The sequence below is a fragment of the Odocoileus virginianus genome, chromosome 32 (assembly GCF_023699985.2).
Source record: "Odocoileus virginianus isolate 20LAN1187 ecotype Illinois chromosome 32, Ovbor_1.2, whole genome shotgun sequence".
Taxonomy (NCBI): domain Eukaryota; kingdom Metazoa; phylum Chordata; class Mammalia; order Artiodactyla; family Cervidae; genus Odocoileus; species Odocoileus virginianus.
Genome location: NC_069705.1, coordinates 10696494 through 10716219, shown reverse-complemented (window position 1 = coordinate 10716219; position 19726 = coordinate 10696494). Strand labels below are relative to the sequence as shown.

Sequence of the window (19726 nt, the reverse complement as noted above, 5' to 3'; positions counted from 1 at the left end):
TAAGAAGTTGATGTTTTAAGAGTTAAAATAGTGTAGGGACTTTTTGAGAGTTAGCTTAAAACACTGTAAGTGCTCTATGTGCTTTCTTTGGTAATGTTAGTCATTTAGAAAACTTCTTGTTTTTAATAACAAGATGTGCTTTGTTTAAATTAAAAAGAAGTAAAAACTAAGAAGCACTTTGGGACAGTCATGGTAGTCATTTGCATTCAATTCAGTTCATTTGCTCAGTTGTGTTCGACTCTGCAACCCCATGGACTGCAGCACGCCAGGCTTCCCTGTCCATCACCAATTCCCGAAGCTTGATAAAACTCATGCCCATCAAGTCAGTGATGCCATCCAACCATCTCATCCTCTGTCGTCCCCTTCTCCTCCTGCCTTCAATCTTTCTCAGCATCAGGGTCTTTTCAAATGTGTCAGCTCTTTGCATCAGTGGCCAAAGTATTGGAATTTCAGCTTCAGCATCAGTCCTTCCAATGAATATTCAGGACTGATTTCCTTTAGGATGGACTAATTGGATCTCCTTGCAGTCCAAGGGACTCTCAAGAGTCTTCTCTAACACCACAGTTGAGAAGCATCAATTCTTCGGTGCTCAGCTTTCTTTATAGTCCAAATTTCATGTCCATACATGACTACTGGAAAAACCATGGGTTTGACTACATGGACCTTTGTTAGCAAAGTAATGTCTCTGCTATTTAATATGCTGTCTAGGTTGGTCATAGCTTTTCTTCCAAGGAGCAAGCATCTTTTAATTTCATGGCTGTAGTCACCATCTGCAGTGATTTTGGAGCCCCCCAAGATAAAGTCTGTCACTGTTTTCATGGTTTCCCCATTTATTTGCCATGAAGTGATGGGACCGGATGCCATGATCTTAGTTTTCTAAATGTTGAGTTTTAAGCCAACTTTTTCACTCTCTTCTTTCACTTTCATCAAGAGGCTCTTTAGTTCTTCTTCGCTTTCAGCCATAAGGGTGGTGTCATCTATGTATCTGAGGTTATTGATATTTCTCCCAGCAATCTTGATTCCAGCTTGTGCTTCGTCCAGCCCAGCATTTTGCATGATATACTCTGCATATAAGTTAAATAAGCAGGGTGACAATATACAGCCAATATACTCCTTTCCCTATTTAGAACCAGTCTGTTGTTCCATGTCCAGTTCTAACTGTTGCTTCTTGACCTGCATACAGATTTCTCGGGAGGCAGGTTAGGTGGTCTGGTATTCCCATCTCTTTAAGAATTTTCCACAGTTTGTTGCGATCCACACAGTCAAAGGTTTTGGTGTGGCCAATAAAGCAGAAGTTGATGTTTTCCTGGAACTCTCTTGCATTTTCGATGATCCAACGGATGTTGGCAGTTTGATCTCTGGTTCCAAAGAATGTTCAAACTACTGCACAATTGCACTCATCTCACACGCTAGCAAAGTAGTTTGTATTACTGATTATTAAAGTCCAAGCAACTGAAGAGACAGAAGATATGAAGCTTAACAGAGGTTTTACTAATGTAGAACCGTGGTGATGACTGTTCTTAGTTCTCTTAAAATTTGTTTTTGGTTATATTGTTGTCAGGTTTTGCTTTAGATTGGAACCTTCAGCGTTTGTTTAGTGTATCTGTTGTATACATCTTTTTATATAGTTGTTTTTTATAGTTGTTTTGTATAGTATGTTTATATACAAACAAATATATTTTTTATTATTTTAAAAAATGCCTCTAACACAAAGTAGGTGATTTCGCATTTGCGAGAAGAGCTGCGTATCAGATTCTGCTTCAGAATCCATCGTGTTAGTTATATCAGTGGAGCACAGGACAACTTGATGAACTCATTAAGCTGTATATTAGGAAAAAAAAATCCCCTTTCCTGAGCCCGTGTTACCTCTAGCTCTGACATTGTTGCTGTGATGATAAATGAATAGGAGAGTGCTCCGACAAACTCTATAGCACTACTTTAGAGATGCTACTTGTTCAAGTTTGTTCTGCCAGTGATGTCAGGATAGACAGGGAAGTGAGAAGGCCTGGGATTGAAGATAACAGTGAGGAATTTGTCCTAGACCTTCCCGCGGTGTCTGCAGGGGGTGGTGTTGGGGGAACAGAGAGGAGGGGTCAGATCTGAAGGCTGTCTGAAGGAAGTAGGTAACAGGCTTGGTGACTGACCCAAGGGTGAAGTAGAACAGTCAGCAGTGTGTTACCCGGTTGACTGGGGGTGAATGTCGAGTGGCTGATGGATGTGAGGAAGTTGGGAAGAGAACCATTTAGATGGGGGAGGGGATGTGATGATGGAGCTTGAGGCAAATGGGCTGGAGGCTGAGTTGAGGAAAGGGACAATGAGAGGGCTTGTTGAGTTGAATGTTTTGGCACCATGTCTGTGGTCATCAGTTGGCGTCTTGGAGCTTGAACGTGTCCAGGGGATTAAATAGAGCCCAGGCCTTCGACCAAGTCTGAGGTCACTATCATCAGCCTTGGAAGAGGGAAGTGAGGAGCTGGGGGTTGTGGTGGCCAAGAGACTGACACTTCATGACGTCTGTCCTGGCTGAACCGGGGCTGGCGTGTGTCCACTGGAAAGAGACAGCTGGATAAGAGCATGCAAGCCTTACCCCAGCACAGCCATTTATGACACATGATTGACTTTTTATTTTATTTTTTAAAATTTAAATTTACTTATTTTTAAATGGAGGATAATTGCTTTACAAAATTGTGTTGGTTTCTGCTGTATATCAACATGAATCAGTCATAGGTGTGCATATGTCCCCTCCCTTTAGGACTGACTTTTTAAAAAATGTTTATTTGGTTGCACCGAGTCTTAGCTATGACATGTGGGATCTAGTTCCCTGACCAGGGATCGAACCCCAGCCCCCTGCATTGGGAACTCACAAGCTTAGCCACTGGCCTACTGGGGAAGTCCCAGGATTGACTTTTCTTGAAGGGAAAGATTGAAACATATTTGACCTCGAGAACGGAGAGAGTAGCCATGGGCTTTTCACCTTTCCTCACAGCATTCTTGTTTGGGCTTCCGTCGTGGCTCAGACGGTAAAGAATCCGTCTTCAATGCAGGAGATGCAGGTTCGATCCCTGGGTTGGGAAGATCCCCTGGAGGAGGGCATGGCAACCCACTCCAGTATTCTTGCCTGGAGAATCCCATGGACGGAGGAGCTTGGTGGGCTACAGTCCATGAGGTTGCAAAGAGTCGGACACAACTGAGTATCTAAGTCAAATTGGTACCAGCAGCTGGAACTCTCGAGCGAGGGGAAGACATGTGTTGGTCTCAGAGCATTTGGTAAAGCATTGCCCGCCCACCCACCCCTCCAGAGCTTGGGAGTATCTCGCTTACTTGCCTTTGGGTCATTCTCATGCCAGGCCAAGGCTGGGATGTGGACAGAGGGCATTAGGGTCTCCGCTCCCTCCGTTCCCATCACACCGCCCTGCTTATTTAGCAAGTCTTGCTTTTTCGAGTGTCTGTGTCTGGCCTTGGCTGCTGGTGGTTCGAGCTGTGGTTTCAGTCCATGGGCGACCTTGGTGGCTCGTGCCCTGGCTCTGGAATTCCATGTCCACCCCTTCCTCCTCCCAGTAGTTAACCTTGGGCCAGCTGGTCCTGTCTGCCAGGCACCCGGGAAGCACAGAAGAGAAGGCGAGAAGTGCCAGCATCTCTCCTTCCCCCTGCTCACTCTCTGAATCCTGGTCTTTTGGAGTTTGGCATCCAAGAGCCAGTTTGACTAGTTCCTGCCCTGCCCAGTTTGGGCAGCTGTTTAGGGCCTCTTGGTGTAACCCTGCTGGTCCTGCTCTTGTGTTTACCTTTCGGTGATAATCAACTTGTAGATGCTGAGCAGGTCCTGGACAATGTGAAGAACTGTCTCATGGGAGGTGACCTGGTATAAAGGATGGTGCATGGGATTTGAGAACCAGGCAGGGTTGGGTTCAAATCCTCATGAGACTACACAGTACTTGTGTGACCTGGTTAGCAACTTGCTTCACCTGCTCCATCCTGAGTTTCCTCATCTGTGAAATGGGGTTGTCAGGGTGAAGTGAAGTGACCTTGCGCAGCAAGCCTGGTGCATAACAGACTTGAAACATTTGTCGGTTTCGCCTTCCTTTCTCAGGCTGTGCTTGACCCCAGGAGTAAGGGGCTCTGTCTGTCTGTCTTCACTTGACTCCTTGGGGAAGTCGTTTCCCCAAGGTGAGGCTTGGAGGGCTCCTAGTGAATGACCAGGCAGCCGCAGAACCTTCTAGTGCTGACGTTCCCTGAATTTGCAATCTGGAGATGGGTCTTCTGGTCATTTCTGTGTTCCCGTTACTCTCACTAGAGGATGGGGACAATTTTCTCTTTTGAGAAGAAACAACGTTGCTTCTAGAAATAAAGGCTCCCCGGGGAGATATACCCCATCTCTGTGGGCATCTCCACTCTTTCCTTGGTGTTCAGCCCCCCGCTTCCCACTCTCGGAAGTGGGTGCTCCCGTTGGGACCTTGGTGGCAGGAGAACCCTTGGGCAGAGACCAAGGGTTGGTGGCGTCTTCATAAAACCACCCAGCTTCAACAGGAATGTGCCCTGTGCCCTACATTGTTCCAGAAAATTCAGAAGCCCAGAAACATACAGGCTGCTCCTGACTCCCAGGCACCCAGCGGGGCCCTGGGATCCCCCCGCCCCCCACTCTGCCCGCAGCCCCGCTTCTTCCTCTTCCCTGTTGGCGCTGCTGCAGCCACCGGGTGACTCTCGGGGCCGCAGCTGGGTGTGGCCTCTCTCCCCAGCTGCCCGGGCTCCAGCGCAGAGTCAGCAGGCTGGGTGGCGTCTGCAGCGGGGGTGGGGGTGGGGAGGGGTGGGGGGCCTCAGACCTGGCCGTGCGGTGGGATCACCTGCGAGCTTAGAAACCTGTCGCTGCCGGCACCCCTACCCTTTATGTTAAAACCCTGGGAGGAAGCGCAGGCCTTGAAGAGAAAGCTGCTGCTCAGTCATGTCTGACTCTTTGTGACCCCCTGGACTACACACTCCATGGGATTCTCCAGGTCTGAATACCGAAGTGGGTAGCCTTACCCTTCTCCAGGGGATCTTCCCAACCCCGGGATCGAACCCAGGTCTCCCGCACGGCAGGTGGATTCTTTGCCAGCTGAGCCACAAGCGTGGGCATTACTTGTGGACAAATCTAGCAAGAAGCTGATCTACATAGGCAGCCTCCCCATCAGCCTCTGTCTTTACTCCTGTCTGCTCAGAGGCCCCTGGTCCGCTCCCTAGTTCCTGCCTCAGCCCCTTCCCCCAGGTCCTTGACCCCCTTTTACTTGGGGCTGTCTCCTTTCGTGCCCCCTGCACCCAGTTCCTATCCACAGGAACTGCCCCCCTCCGGCCCCAGGACAGGGGAACTGCAGCCTTAAGTGACACCCAAGTTTGAACTTGAACGTGTCTTCCCAGGGACACAGTGTTTCCCAGTGGAGAGAAGCTGTCCTGGTCATCTAGTGTCGTATGAGTGTATGTGCGTGCATGCTCAGTTGCTCAGTTGTGTCTGACTCTTTGCGACCCTATGGACTGTAGCCCGCTAGGCTCCTTTGTCCGTGGGATTCTCCAGACAGGAATACGGGAGTGGGTTGCCAGTTCCTCCTCCAGGGGATCTTCCCGACTTAAGGGCTGGTTTGGGAACTTAACTGCCATGCAAATTGTGTTTTAATTTAAAAATCGAAGAGTCTCCTGGGTAGAGAAAGATTCTATTTATGTCCTCAATGTGCTTAAAATCTAGCAAGAAGAGACTTAAAGGCATAGTAAAATACCCTCCAGGATAAAACTCAGGGCTGGGGGATTCCCTGGTGGTCCAGTGGTTAATTCAGTGCGTCCACTGCCAGGGGCAAGGGTTCGATCTCTGACTGAGGAACTAAGATCCCTCAAGCCACCAGCCATGGCCAAAAAAAAAAAAAAAAAAAATTCCGGGGCTAGATTTTGTCCTGTAAACCAATTGTTCTCAAACTTGGGCCCATTGAGGGATCACTTGGGGACATTTAAAAAATGTGCATGTTCTGGGACTTCCCTTGGTGGTCTAGCGGTCTGTCACTGCTGAGGGCCCGGGGTTCAGTTCCTGGTTGGGGAACCAAAATCTGACAAGCCATGTGGCAAACAACTCCAGCATGTTCTGACTGCCTTCCAGTTGATTCTGATTCAGTGTTTTTCGGGTGGGTCTTTTAAAACAAGCGCCCTAGGAGAGGCTAATGTGCATGAATTCAGGGAGGGGCAGGCTGCTGTCAGAGAATGCTGGGATGCGCTGCGCCGTGGCTTTAGTAGGGCGGGGCCTCCCATCCGTCCCCTGGAGGAGATGGTGTGTCCCCAGGTGGGCTCTGACACCCGGCCCTCCCCAGGTGCAGGCTCCCAGCATTCCTGCCCTGACATCTGACTTCTCAGCTCAGGCAGCTGGCACAATCCTCCTGGACCTGGAAGTGTCTGGCCTGGAGCTGCCACTCTGGCAGCGAGCTGTTACCATTCATCTCTGAGGTCCAGCGATCGGGGCAGACACCACGCCATCAGTCTGGATCAAGCCTCAGTGATCCTGTTTTCCCCCCGTCACTCACTTCCCCCTGGGTGAGGAGCACAGTTGGGGGCGGGGCGGGGGGAACTGCATTTTCAGACATGCGTCAGATTTTCCTGGCCTCCAGTGGTGCAGGGAGGTGCCTGTGATCCTAGGAGCAGGCAGGCAGAGAGAGGACCGTGGTGAGGGGCTGGGGACACCTCCACCCTGGGCTTGCTGGGCTGGGAGAACGACTGTGTCCTCTCCAAAGCCAGAGAGCTGAGGGCAGCCAGGGCAGAGGGTGGACTGCCCTCCTTCCGGAGGGTGGAAGGGAGATGAAGTCGTTGCAGTGGGATGGGTTCATATCTGGCAGGACGTGTGGGTTTGTGTCTTTGAGTGGCTCCTCAAATCCCACTTGATCGCTTGTAATTCCAGCTAGGGCTCTGGAGGCCTCCGGCTGTGGTCTGGGGTGAGGAGACTGAGTTGGGCAAGAACGGCTCCAAGACTTGGCGTCTGCATCTCGTAATTAGCGCCACTGGTCGGGGATGGAAGCTGCCCTGGGCCGGGCTCAGCTGTTTACCCTTATGTAACTCTCACAACCAGCCCGGGAAACAGGGCTGATGAGCCCCGTCCTCTAGGTAGGGGAACTTGCCTGCGGGCCTAGGACAGTGATGTCTCAGCTAGAATTCCAGCTGCTTAAGTTAGACATGGCAGTGTGCTGCTTCTAGGGCTTCAGGGGGGAAGTCAGGAGAACCCGAGCCAGGTGTGTGACCTCGGGCAGATCCCCTCAACACACGACTCCCCTCAAGTGCACAACGGGGGCTGGGGGTGGGCCAGGTGCCCACTGTCCACGGTGGCCGGTGGCGGTGTGTCCCCGGACTGTGCCGATGCAGCCAGCTGTGGGCAGCCTCTCTCTGCAGAGCTGTCTGCCTCGGGTGGTTCACGGCCTCCTCGGAGGCACTGTCCGCTGCTCACTGGCCTCTTGGAGTGCTGTGGTTCCTTTTTGGAATTGGATTTAGGAGGTATAGATTCCCCTGGTGGCTCAGACGGTAAAGAATCTGCCTGCAATGCGGGAGATCTGGGTTCAGTCCCTGGGTGGGGAAGATCCCCTGGAGGAGGGCACAGCTATCCACTCTAGTATTCTTGCCTGGAGAATCCCATGGACAGAGGAACCTGGAGAGGCTACAGTCCATGGTGTTGCAAAGAGTCAGACACGACTGAGCGACTAACACTTAAGGGTACTAGGACTATCTGTTGTTATCCAATAGAGAGTTTTCTTTGAAAAAACAAAACAGTGCAGTCATTATGTTGTTAAAAAAATGTGTAAATCCAGTCGTCCATATTCAAAGTGCTGATTCAGATACTTAAGGGCAGCTTTTAGATTTATGGCCTCATTTGCAAAAGAGAGGAGATGTCCTTTCTGGATCTCTTTCGCTAAATTTCTAGGGCTCTGAGAATCCTTTTATCGCAGTTTTATCTCCATCCATTTTCTTACGTATCGGAAGCTTCACACACTGCCTTACTTCAAGTGATGCCTGTGAATTTAGGTTGTTGGACCTGGAAGGACTCTTCCCTGCTATCTGAGGTGTTTCTTAAGGGCATCTCTTGGAATGACAAGTCATCCCACTGTTGACCCTTCAGGAAATTTACTAGATAGTGAAGGACCGGGAAGCCTGGAGTGCTGCTGTCCATGGGGTTGCAAAGAGTCGGACATGACTGAGCAACTGGACAATGATCTGCAACCATTATCTTAGATTTGCCTCTGTTTATTGCTTTGAGATGACCCTAGGTCTTCAAAATAGGGGCTCCCAGGTTATTGTTTTGAGGCTTGCAGCAATAGTTTAAGAGGTCAGCAGGGAGTGGATTTGCCAAGTTATATATGAGAAACTCCACAGCTGTGATTTCTAATGATGGCCATTTCTTTGGTACGCTACCACCCCCGTGGTTTTTTTTTTTTTCCCCCCAATTATTTTTATTAGTTGGAGGCTAATTACTTTACAATATTGTAGTGGTTTTTGCCATACGTTGACATGAATCAGCCATGGATTTACATGTGTTCCTCATCCTGAACCCCCCTCCCACCTCCCTCCCCATCCCGTCCCTCTGGGTCATCCCAGTGCACCAGCCCTGAGCACTTGTCTCATGCATCCAACCTGGACTGGCGATCTGTTTCACACTTGATAATATACATGTTTCGATGCTGTTCTCTCAGATCATCCCACCCTCGCCATCTCCCACAGAGTCCAAAAGTCTGTTCTATACATCTGTGTCTCTTTTTCTGCCTTGCATATAGGGTTATCGTTACCATCTTTCTAAATTCCATATATATGCGTTAGTATACTGTATTGGTCTTTATCTTTCTGGCTTACTTCGCTCTGTATAATAGGCTCCAGTTTTATCCATCTCATTAGAACTGATTCGAATGTATTCTTTTTAATGGCTGAATAATATGTCGTTGTGTATATGTACCATAGCTTTCTTATCTACTCGTCTGCTGATGGGCATCTAGCACCCCTGTGTTTTCATCCCTTCATTTCTGACAGTGGAGAAGTTAGAGAGCCAAGAGACTGTGTCAGGGTAGAACATTGCCAGACAAGGTGCCTGTGAGTTTCTTGATGTTTTAATAATGAATTTATTTTTTTTATACTGTACAGATATCATTCCATTTAGTACTCGTAACTGCCCTTTGAAATAGACTGAAGAACTATGTTTTTCTTTCCTTTATTTCCCCCTAGATTGTGTGACTCTGTACCATATTTATTAAGAAAAGAATTTGAAGTGTCATCAAATAAGATAAAGCCAGGAGGGATATCAGAGCAGTCAGGACAATATATGGTTTATTACATATATATATATATAAACTAGGTTAACACTTGTTCAGAGTCAAATAGATGACTATATAACTCTCAATTCAGTTCAGTCGCTCAGTCGTGTCTGACTCTGCGACCGCATGAATCACAGCACTCCAGGCCTCCCTGTCCATCATGAACTCCCAGAGTTTACTCAAACTCATGTCCATCGAGTCGGTGATGCCATCCAGCCATCTCATCCTCTGTCGTCCCCTTCTCCTCCTGCCCCCAACCCCTCCCAGCATATATAACTCTAAACAGGGACAATTCCAAGTGGTTTATTTTTTTTTATATTTATTTATTTTATTCATTTGGCTGTGCCAGGTCTTAGTTGTGGCATGAGAGATCTTTAGTTGTGGCACGCAGGATCTTTTTCTTTTTTAGTTGTGGCATGTGGGATCGGTTCCCTGACCAGGGCTGGAACGACCCTTGCATTGGGAGCATGAAGTCTTAGCCACCAGGAAAGTTCCCGCAAGTGGTCGTAAGTCTATTAACTCATCCTTAGAACTGTCTGGTGAGGTAGGTACTATTATGATCCCTGTTTTTATAGAAGGGAAAACTGAGGCTTCGAGATGAAGGAACTTATTCACAAAGTGGTAGAGCCCCCACTTTTAACCACTGTACTAGAATACCTCTCTAAAATAAATGAGGCTAAGGGAAACGTTAAGTCCACAGGCCGTGGCAAGAATTATCACTGTGTGAGGTGAAGAAAGGTAAGTGACTAGAGAACAAACTTACGGAGAGATGATGGGAGAAGAATAGTTAGGGAGTTTGGGATGGACATGTACACACTGCTGTATTTAAAATGGATAACCAACAAGGACCTACTGTATAGCACAGGAAATTCTGCTCAATATTCTGTAACAGCTTCACTGGGAAAAGAATTTGAAAGAATTTGAAAAAGAATAGACATATGTGTACATACAATTGAAGGGCTTAGGGCTTCCCAGGGGATCCTAGTGGTAAAGAACCCACCTCCCAATGCAGGAGACGGTAAAAGATGTTTGATCTCTGGGTCGAGAAGATTCCCTGGAGTAGGAAATGGCAACCCACTCCAGTGTTCCTGTCTAGAGAATCCCATGGACAGAGGAGTCTGGCAGGCTACAGCCCTTGGGGTTACAAGGAGTTGGACATGACTGAAGTGACAGCACGCACACATGTATAATTGAATCACTTTGTTGTACACCTGAAACTAATACAACATTGTTCATCACCTGTACTCCAAAATAAAATCAAAAGTTAAAAAAAAAAAGAAGTAAGTGACTAGTCAAGATTGCAAAGCCAGAAAGTGGCATCGACAGAACCAGACTCTCAGCCTTCCTTAGTCCTGTATCTACTGCCTCGCATAGCATCCTTCTTCAAACGCAAAACTTATGTCTTTCAGAACCTGGCAATTGGGGCAGGAGCTGTCGGATCTTTGCAGCTGACCTACATCTCGAAGGTAATGTTGGCTTGGAGCTTTGGGAATTCATGGTCTGTAAGTAGCTTTAGTATCTAAACTAGAGGAAGCATACACCTCGGGCATCAGCTCCTGGGGGTGTTGCTGGGCTGTGATGTGCTCCCTGTATGCCCATGGAAGCCTGTAACTGACTGGGGCCGGGTGGCCTGTGGTCAGCAGGTTCTTGGAGGGCGGTCTTGCAGCCTCTCACTCCTGGGACCTATCAGTCAGTGATGCTGCCAGCTCCTGCAAAGGAGGGATGGGAGGTGGGTGGGCAAAGACTGGGACATGATCTTTTTTTTTTTTCGTAATTGGGACCAAAAGGAACACAAACACAACAGCAAAAAAACCCAGTGACTGTAAAGGGTTCTCCCAAAGTGTATGGTTCGACTGGCATGGCTCAGAAAGCGTTGGGGTGGCCCTGAAAGTTTACCCATGGGCTGGACCGGATCACTGTGGAGGGGAGCCTGGGAGGGCCCCAAGGAGGTGCCCAGATGTGCCAGGAAACCACTCAGCAGTCAGAGAGCTGGAGGGTCTGGCAGGCCAGCCAACAGTCCATCCCCTGGTCCAGTCTGCACAGAAGAGGCGAGAGCAGCCCCTCTTCTGGGCTGAGACCTGGGTGGGGACTGGGGGGCTCCACGTGGATGGTGCCCACACGGAGCTGCTGAATTCAGCTTTGTGTAGCTGCCCCTCCCTGGAGCAGGCACTGGCGCTGACCTGTGATGCAGCAGTGATTAAAAAAAAAAGAAGGCCGGGGGATTTAGAGCCTTGCTAGAAAGAGGAACTGTTCGTCCAGCGAGGAGAGCCAGGTGGCCCCCAGCCAGCACCGAGGTTCTGGAAGGCCCTCACTCAGGCCTCTTGGGGACCTCAGCTTCCTTGTCCACATTCTCCCCTCCTCGGGGGATGGGGCTCTGATCTGAGTGGCTCCTGGCTCCTCTCATAACAAGCTTTGGGGGTCCTTGGGCAGCCCTCCCATTTCAGCTGGGCCAGAGGGGAAGGCAGCTGCATGGATTGCAGGCGGGAGTCCAACAGAGGTGACTGGGTGCAGGGCAGTGTTTGGGCGCCTTAGAGTGAGGAGGGAAGGACCGGGAGAGGGGAAGGGCCTAGGAAAGCAGGCAGTTTGCATGCTTTGTGGTCAGAATGTGGCTGCCTCCCTGCGGCCAGAGGCCGGAGCCCTGTCTTGCTGTGAGCTCATTAGGTCATTTCATTAGGAGGTTGGAAGAGAGAGAATTCAGAGAGCGAGGAGCAGAGAACCTTAAGATTAATGAAGCTCCAAACCATCTCCCGTTTGAGAGGGTTTTTTTTCCTCCTTCCTGATGGGAGAAGAGGGACTAAAGTCTCCTGCAGAATCGTGATATATAAATGCAGCTCGGACAAGGGTTTCTCGAATTCTCGGCTTGGGAGGGCTGCTTCCTTTAGCAGGAGGGACCTGCCTTTTTACCCTCCGTGGAGGGGAGAGGCAGGCGGGGATGGGTTTTGCAAAACCCACAGCTGCCAGTGGGTCAGGTTTCACGGAGAGGAGAGCCTTGAACTGCTTGCTGCCTGACCCAGTGCCAGAAAGCAGGGGTTTTCCCAGAAAAAAAACACTTAGCCATGCTGGTATCAAATTCAGCATTCCAGGTTATTTCTTGTTAACCCCTAGGCGTCCCCTCCCCAAGGAATGTGTTCACCAGCAGCGGTAGCCTGGCCGGGGTGCGCTAAGGGTGCTCATCCTTGTGGGCTGGTGTTGGGAACATCCATCTTCTGAGAGGCTAACACCGAGGAAGGTTCTGAAATTGATGTTGTCGCAGCAGCAGGGCCAGTTCTCAGGCCAACTAGAAAAGGATGGATGCTGGCCTTTGACTCCACCCACCTCCCCGCTTTGTTTGTGGGTTCTTCTCTTCCCCGCGGCCAGCCCCGCCTCTGTTAACGGGAGTCCTGGCCTGAGCCGTGAGGCCAACCAAACTGAAACGTCGGAGTCAGGAGCAGAGAAAGGTTTACTGCAAGGCCATGCAAGGAGATGAGGTTGCTCACAGCCCTCAGAAGTCTCAAGCTCCCTGAAGAGTTTCAGCAAAGCGTTTTTAAGGGCAGATGAGGGGGTTGAGGGTCTCAGGGTGCACATTTCTCTGATGGGCTGATGGTGAGACAGCTGGGCAGTGTCACGGGAGTTCATGTTAGCTGCCCTCGGGCTCCAGGAGACGTGGGACCACATACTCAAGGTCATCTAGTCCTTCCTCCGTTTGCAGCTGGTTGTTGGGGGGTGGGGTTCACATCTGCAAAACAACTCAGGAAATTTGCATCAGATACTATTATCTGGGTACCTCAGAGAGGAGCTCAAGCAGAGGATATGGGGGAAGGCTTTGTCTGCGGAAGGCCCGTAGCGTCCTGCTCGATTACACTTCCAGTTTGTGGCCTGGTTCGCTGTTAACTGCAGCAAAGACCTTCTTGGAACAGGGCTCACTCCTGGCTTTTGGCGGGCATGGGCGGGGGCGGGGTGGGCAGGCAGGGGCGGTCATGGATACTTAAGAAACTCTGATGAGAAATGTGGATTCCTGTCCCAGGTAAATCACGTGTGCGTGCACACACCCTGATTTCGCCTGTGCCTCCAGGGCTCATTGACCCCTGGAAGCTGGTTCAGAGGCTCCGGCTTCGAGCCTGCCATATCTCTGGGTGGGTGACTGCCTCTTCTGCAGCTCCTGGTGCTGCTTCGTGAGGCAGGGTCTCCCTGGGCGGCACCGAGGCTCCAAGGCCTTGGGCTGCTGCTGCTGCTGGAGGGGCCCCAGCTCCACTTCCGGCCCAGGGGAGCCAGGGTGGGGCGGGCTCGCAGTGCCCCGGTGCCCCACGGCTCTGCTGCTCCTGTGGTCTCTGTGCGATCTGATAAGAGCGAGTTCCTGAGAGTCTGTCGGGCCGGGGGGTGGTGCGGGGGCCTCGCCTGCATCACTTTGCGGGGGACCTGTACCCGGTCCCTGCCTCACCCGCCCCCCCCGCCTCCTCACCCAGGACCCACCGGTCAACCACTGCTGTGTAGCGACTTACTTGTGGCCAGAGTCAGCCCATCCACCACGCCGCTTCTTCAAGAGCCTCTCTGCGCCTTCACCACGTGTGAAAGAGCTGCGTGGGCTGGCCTGGTCACCAGCAGGTAGTGCGGTGGGGGCAGTGGTGCTATCCCTCCCAGAAGGTGGGGGTCCTGCCCTCCATCACTGGGATCTGGGGGGAGGCCAGAGCTACACTCCTCCAGAGTGAGTGAGACGCCCCCCTTCGCTCCCACCTTGGCCTATCTTTTTGAGGGCATAGCCAATAGATGGGACTTGCTTTTTTTTTTTTTTTTGGCCACACCAAGGCATGTGGGATCTTAGTTCCCCAACCAGGGATCAAACCCATACCCCCTGTATTGGAAGCCTGGAGTCTTAACCACTGGACCACCAGGGAAGTCCCTTTATTTTCTTCATCATTCCAGGACTGTAAGAAGGGGTATAGTTGTTTCCCCTCTGGCTTTGCCAATCTGGGGGCTGATCAGAGATGTTGAGTGTCTTACCTTTGCTAAACAACCCATTAGGGCTGACCTAGAACTGGCGTCCTGTTAATTCAGCAAGAGCTGCTTGGCCAGGTAATCCTTCTGTGATGACCACATGGCAGATTACAGGTGTGCAGGCATACGTACTCCCACCTGAACATTGGATAAACATGTAAAAGCAAATGGAAAGCCAGGTGATATCTTTGAAAGCTTTGACTTCTGGTCATAAGCATGTTTTCCCTCGGATAGGCTGGTAATGAGTTGTGGTCAGAGTGGACCGTGTGTCACCCAGCCAGGGTGGAAGTGTCCGGAAGGCCTGGATGGCCGAGGTAGTTCTGTGATGGTCAGGGTCATACAGGAACCGAGGGTGGGGCGCACAGGAGCTGTGAGCTTGAGGACCTGCAGGAACATGGGTGCAGAGGGAGGAAGCCCATGAGTCACCAACAGATCAGAACATCAGATGCACACAGGAGGAAGGCACCCAGTGTGACTCAGGTTGAATTCTCAGGTCTGAATCCCAGGAGTACAAGATGGCATAGGGGCCTGGGCTTGTTCGCAAGGCTCCAGCACACAGATGCTAAAGAGGCCATGGGCTTTTCGTCCACTTTGAAGGCAGATATGCGGGCTCATCTTTGTTTAAATCATCATCTGGGGGATTATTTAAAGACTTTCTTAGGCCCTCTAGTGTACACCTAACATCATGGGAAACATATCAGAATGGCTCCACTTCCCTCATTGACTGTAATTGTCTGGCTGTGAAAGATTTGAAAGGATTTTCATCATTTTTCATCATTTTCCTTTTTGAAATGATTTGACTGTGAGTAACTCAATTTTTGATTGGCTCTAATTTCTCAGCTATCGTCTTGCACATCCAGGGATTCTCGTGAACCAAGAAAATCAAAGCTGCTAATTATTTTTTTGTTGTGCAGTTTTTGTGAATGTTTAATTGGAATGAAGTTTTTGTGAATGAAGTTGGCTTAATGCCAATGGAGTTGGCATTAAGTTTTCGTGAATGTTTAATTGGATTGAAGTTTTTGTGAATGAAGTTGGCTTAATGCAACATCTTGTAGGCATTTAGTTAAATACTTGTTGATGAGGTTGTTGTAACATCATATGGACATTCAGTTGAATAGTTATTACTGTTGAGTGTGCCATATTCATTTTGTGTGTTGAGACCAGGTCTCATACATGTTTTGGGCCCCGGAGAAGCTCACAAGGCCCTTAGTATTTTATCTGTCATGCCAAGCATGAAAAGTTAGTCACACAGTTGTGTCCGACTCTCTGATCCCATGGACTGTAGCCCACCAGGCTCCTCCGTCCATGGAATTCTCCAGGCAAGAGTACTAGAGTGGGTTGCCATTTCCTTCTCCAGGGGATCTTCCCAACCCAGGGATCATACCCGGGTCTCCTGCATTGCAGATGGATTCTTTACCATCTGAGCTACTAGGGAAGCCCCTCGTGCCCAGCATAGCATGGCTTGTATTGGTACGTGGAGTGGGTGTAAACAGCCCCTCCTTGGTTGAGCAGCTTCTGCATGATAAGGCAGGTTAAGCACTTCACATGCACTGTCACATTTAATCCTCACCATGGCCTGTGAGAGCGTGATTTATTATTACTGTTTGATGGACTAGGAAATGGTGAGACAGCTGGGACGCCTGGGACGGGGGCCCTGGCACTCTGGCACCAAAGCCCAGGCTGTACCGCCTGTCCTTCCTTTGATCTTTTATAGGCTGCTGCCTCGGTTCCCATCTGGAGTGTTCTGGGCAGTATTAATTTGGGTTGTTGAGAAATCTGGGCCAGGTCTGTAGAAAGAACTTAGAGCCAAGAGGGAGAATCCAGTCACCCTGGTGTGTCGGCTTGATGTGTCCGTCATGATCAGATCCTGAGCCACTGTGAGCCATGACAAGACCTTCATTTTTTTTTTTAATGGTGGATCTTTCCCTCTTGTTTTTATTTTATTTTATTTGCCTGCACTTGGGTCCTTTCGCTGAGGCAGGGCAGGATTTTTTCCAGGTGGCTCAGTAGTCAAGAATCCACCTGCCAGTGCAGGGGACACAGGAGACATGGGATCAATCCCTGGGTTGGGAAGATCCCCTGGAAGAGGAAATGGCAACCCACTCCAGTATTCTGGTCTGGGAAATCTCATGGACAGAGGAGCCTGGCAGGCTACAATCCAACGGGTCGGAAAGAGTCGGACACGACTGGGCACACATAGGAACACTTAGCTGTGGCATTTGGGATCTAGTTCCCCGACCAGGGATGGAATGTGGGTCCCCTGCGTTAGGAGCGCAGGGTCTTAGCTACTGGATCACCAGGGAAGTCCTGAAGCCTTAATTTTGACCCCAATGTTTTCTTTAGCTTTTGGCTTCTAATGAGCCTCCGGTTAAAGCTAGAACCACTCCAGGAGCCCCTGGGCGAGAGCAAGTTGGACAATGCCCCTGACCAGAAATGCGGGAATGGTGTGCATGAGTGGATGATAGCCACGTGTGAATAGTGTTTCCCAACCTTGGTCCTGGGGGAAGGGGCTGCCCCCTTAGAAATCCCAGATCCAGTGGTGGAGGCCTGCTCCAGGGAAGTTCAGCCTTCATCAAGGGCAGTCATCTAATTCCATATGAAGGAATATGCTTTCCTTTCCTTGCTCAGTGTATTTGAACTCAAACGAGACGGGCTCACAGCAGGCACAGAATCAGAACGTACATTTGGGGGCAGGCTTGAAAAGGCAGGATGTCACTGCAGGAGGTAGAAAAAGTCCTGCTTTCTTATGCCCTTGCCTTCAATATGGGATGTGCCCTGATCCTGTCAGCTGCTCTCTGGGCAGGTGGGAAGTGCTTATTTTCATGGTGAAGCAGTCAGGGTAAAGGTAAGGGAAATTGATCTGTGTGTCTCAGTGCAGTGAGTGACTCACATTTCTGTGGGCTCTGTTTGAAATCTGTGTATTTGTGACAATTCCACCTCTAATTCACAGAACGGTTTAGGGGAGGAGGTTGGTGGTTGGGAGAGGAGTAGGGTCTCGCTAATGTGAAAGGTACATATATTTGTGGTCCAAAGAGAATTTTCTCAGGACTCAGTGGCTTGTGAGCATTTTTGCAGATTCAACACAGACATCAAGATAGCGGTTATCTCTGAGGGGTGGGGCTCGGATTCTATTTACCAGGGAGGGGCGCAGAGGGCTTCTAAGAAATAGGATTGATAGTGGGTGATTTCTTAATCTGGATGATGAGTGCAAGGTTTCCACTCGATCATTAGTTTTTAAAATGTCCTATGTGTTTTGTATACTCTTCCTTTTGTATCAAGTCTCCTAATGTAAAAAGTTTTGAAGGAAAAAACAACACGACTTTACAACACTGTTGGAAACACACTCATGTTTCTTTTCTTTTTTTATCTGATGTAGGTGAGCATTGCCACCCCAAAGCAGAAACCCAAAACTCCGTTTTGCTTCGGTAAGTCCTAAGCAGAGGGTGGGTTTTCTGAATACTATAGCAGCTTCCTCTTTTGCGTGGAGACGGTCCTGTGATCGATCACATGTGGCTTGTACGCTGTGTGTGAGTGACAGCTGTCCCAGCCATATCCCTGGGTCTCACATGATTTCCTTTCCCTGGTCTCCCTGCGAAGATTGTTAATAACCTAAGACAGAGGCACAGGCGCCCGTGATGTCTCAGTTCTCCTGGCTCCGCAGGGCAGGTATCTACCGGAAGTCTTAAGGAAACTTTTAACTCGGAGGAGAGGAATGGTATGGAGACTTGAGGGAACTAGGGAATATTCTAGTGAAAGTCTTACTGCCAATGAATGATGGCGGGGGGTGACCCAGGAAGCAGAGCCGCTCAGTGGATGCAGGTCACTGAAGCATCAGTATTTAACTGGCTTCTACTGCCTTCTCGGTGCTGTATTAAGTGCTATGAGCAGATGCTAACAAATAGCTTCTGTTTTATGTCTGGGGTGTAAGCTCCACGAATGCACAGATGTTCCCCGGCTTTGTCATTGCTGTATCCCCAGCACGTAGCATGTGCTTCCTGGCACAAAGTGGTTGCTCAGTAAATATTTGCTGAAGGAATGAGTGAATGAACTAAGGGGTTCTTTGTCTACCCCACGATGCTCACCTCCTCTAGTTCTAGCTTATTTTTGCCAGGAGAGTAAAATGGTCCTTTAAGCTGTCCTCTTTTCCCACTTCAGGTTGGTTCAAACTTCTTTTGCACTCTTTCTCCCACTTCCTTCAAATATCATTGCCAAGCTCAAAAATCTGACTCTCAGATTTTGTGGTCAGCAGATCTAAAAAAGGAAAAAAAAAAAAAGAACCCAGAAGTAAATTGTTGACCTCATGGGGTGCCAAGGAAGGACCAGGTTGAAAATGGGGTCTCACAAGGTCACAGACTTGAACCCAGGCAACCTGAGTTCCATGTCTCAACCACAGACAAGACCCCTAACCCGGGTCAGTTGTGCTAGCGGAAACCAGGAGCATGGGGCCAAACTTGCATGTGTATCATCATGACCGTCCAGCGTTTGGCGCCTCTGAAAAGCTGTCCAGGCGTGTGTCTGGTGTATGGTGAATGAGCCGCCTTTCTGCACAGCAGCACATGAAGGCCACTAGTGTTGTCTTGTGGCCAATGGAATAATAATCCACGTTTTTTTAAAGATTGAGAGCGCTCTGCTTCCCAGATATTCTCAGGTGACTTTGTACCATGGGGAACATCTTGGTCTCCTTGGCGGGAATCCTCTACCCTGCGACATCAAACACCTTAGTTTTGGTGTGTGTGTTCTGACCTGGATTCTTCTCTCTTCGTCCTGTACCTTTTGCAGTCATCAACGCCCTCTCACAGAGGTATTTTCTTCAAGCCAATGACCAGAAAGATCTGAAGGACTGGGTGGAGGCCTTGAACCAAGCCAGCAAAATCACCGTACGTATGATCCTTCTCCTTTCTGGTGAGAGTCTTTCTGCAGTCGGCCCATTTCGGGTGGGGAGTGGCCCAGTGGCGACGGGGACTTTCCCAGGACCCGTTCCAGACCGGTTGCCCCACCTCTTCTCACACCTTGGCCGACTAGCCGCAAGTTGAACTGAGTCTAAGTCTGAATCAGGTTCGAGGGGAAGTTTATGGAGTGTCCCCGCTGTGCTTCCTGGGAGGGCTCCCAGGCGGTCGTGGTTTGGGTCATTCTGGGATGCTGATTCAGAATGTGGTGGGATTGGAAAATGGAGTGCTGACTCTGAGAAACGCAGCAGAGGAAACTCACATGAGGGGGGAAGTCAGAACTTTTTCCTGGCTTGGGGGCAGACTCTTCTGACTTTAAGAGGCCACCTGGAGACCAGTCCAGGCTGTCCACTGACCTGTCCTGGGAAAGCCTAACATTTATAAGCACCAGCTTGCTGGTTGTTCCATGAGGACTCCTGCTTTCCTTGACTTCGCTAATGAAGAACTCCTTTCTTCCTCCTTAGAAATACAGAAAGAGAAAGGGAGATGGGTAGGAATAAGGAGAGGGGAAAACTGTTTAAG

The 19726-nt window shown here is 49.7% G+C and overlaps 1 protein-coding gene across 2 annotated transcripts in view; it reads left to right on the top strand.

The window, feature by feature from the left end:
* Nucleotides 1–19726, top strand: part of PLEKHA2 (pleckstrin homology domain containing A2) — a 64876-nt gene that overhangs the window by 22191 nt on the left and 22959 nt on the right. For both annotated transcript variants that reach the window (XM_070459863.1, XM_020876270.2), the window contains exons 3-5: nt 10697–10753; nt 17635–17683; nt 19038–19135. In XM_070459863.1, the coding sequence (XP_070315964.1) occupies nt 10697–10753; nt 17635–17683; nt 19038–19135 (204 nt within the window). The remainder of the gene's footprint in view (nt 1–10696; nt 10754–17634; nt 17684–19037; nt 19136–19726) is intronic.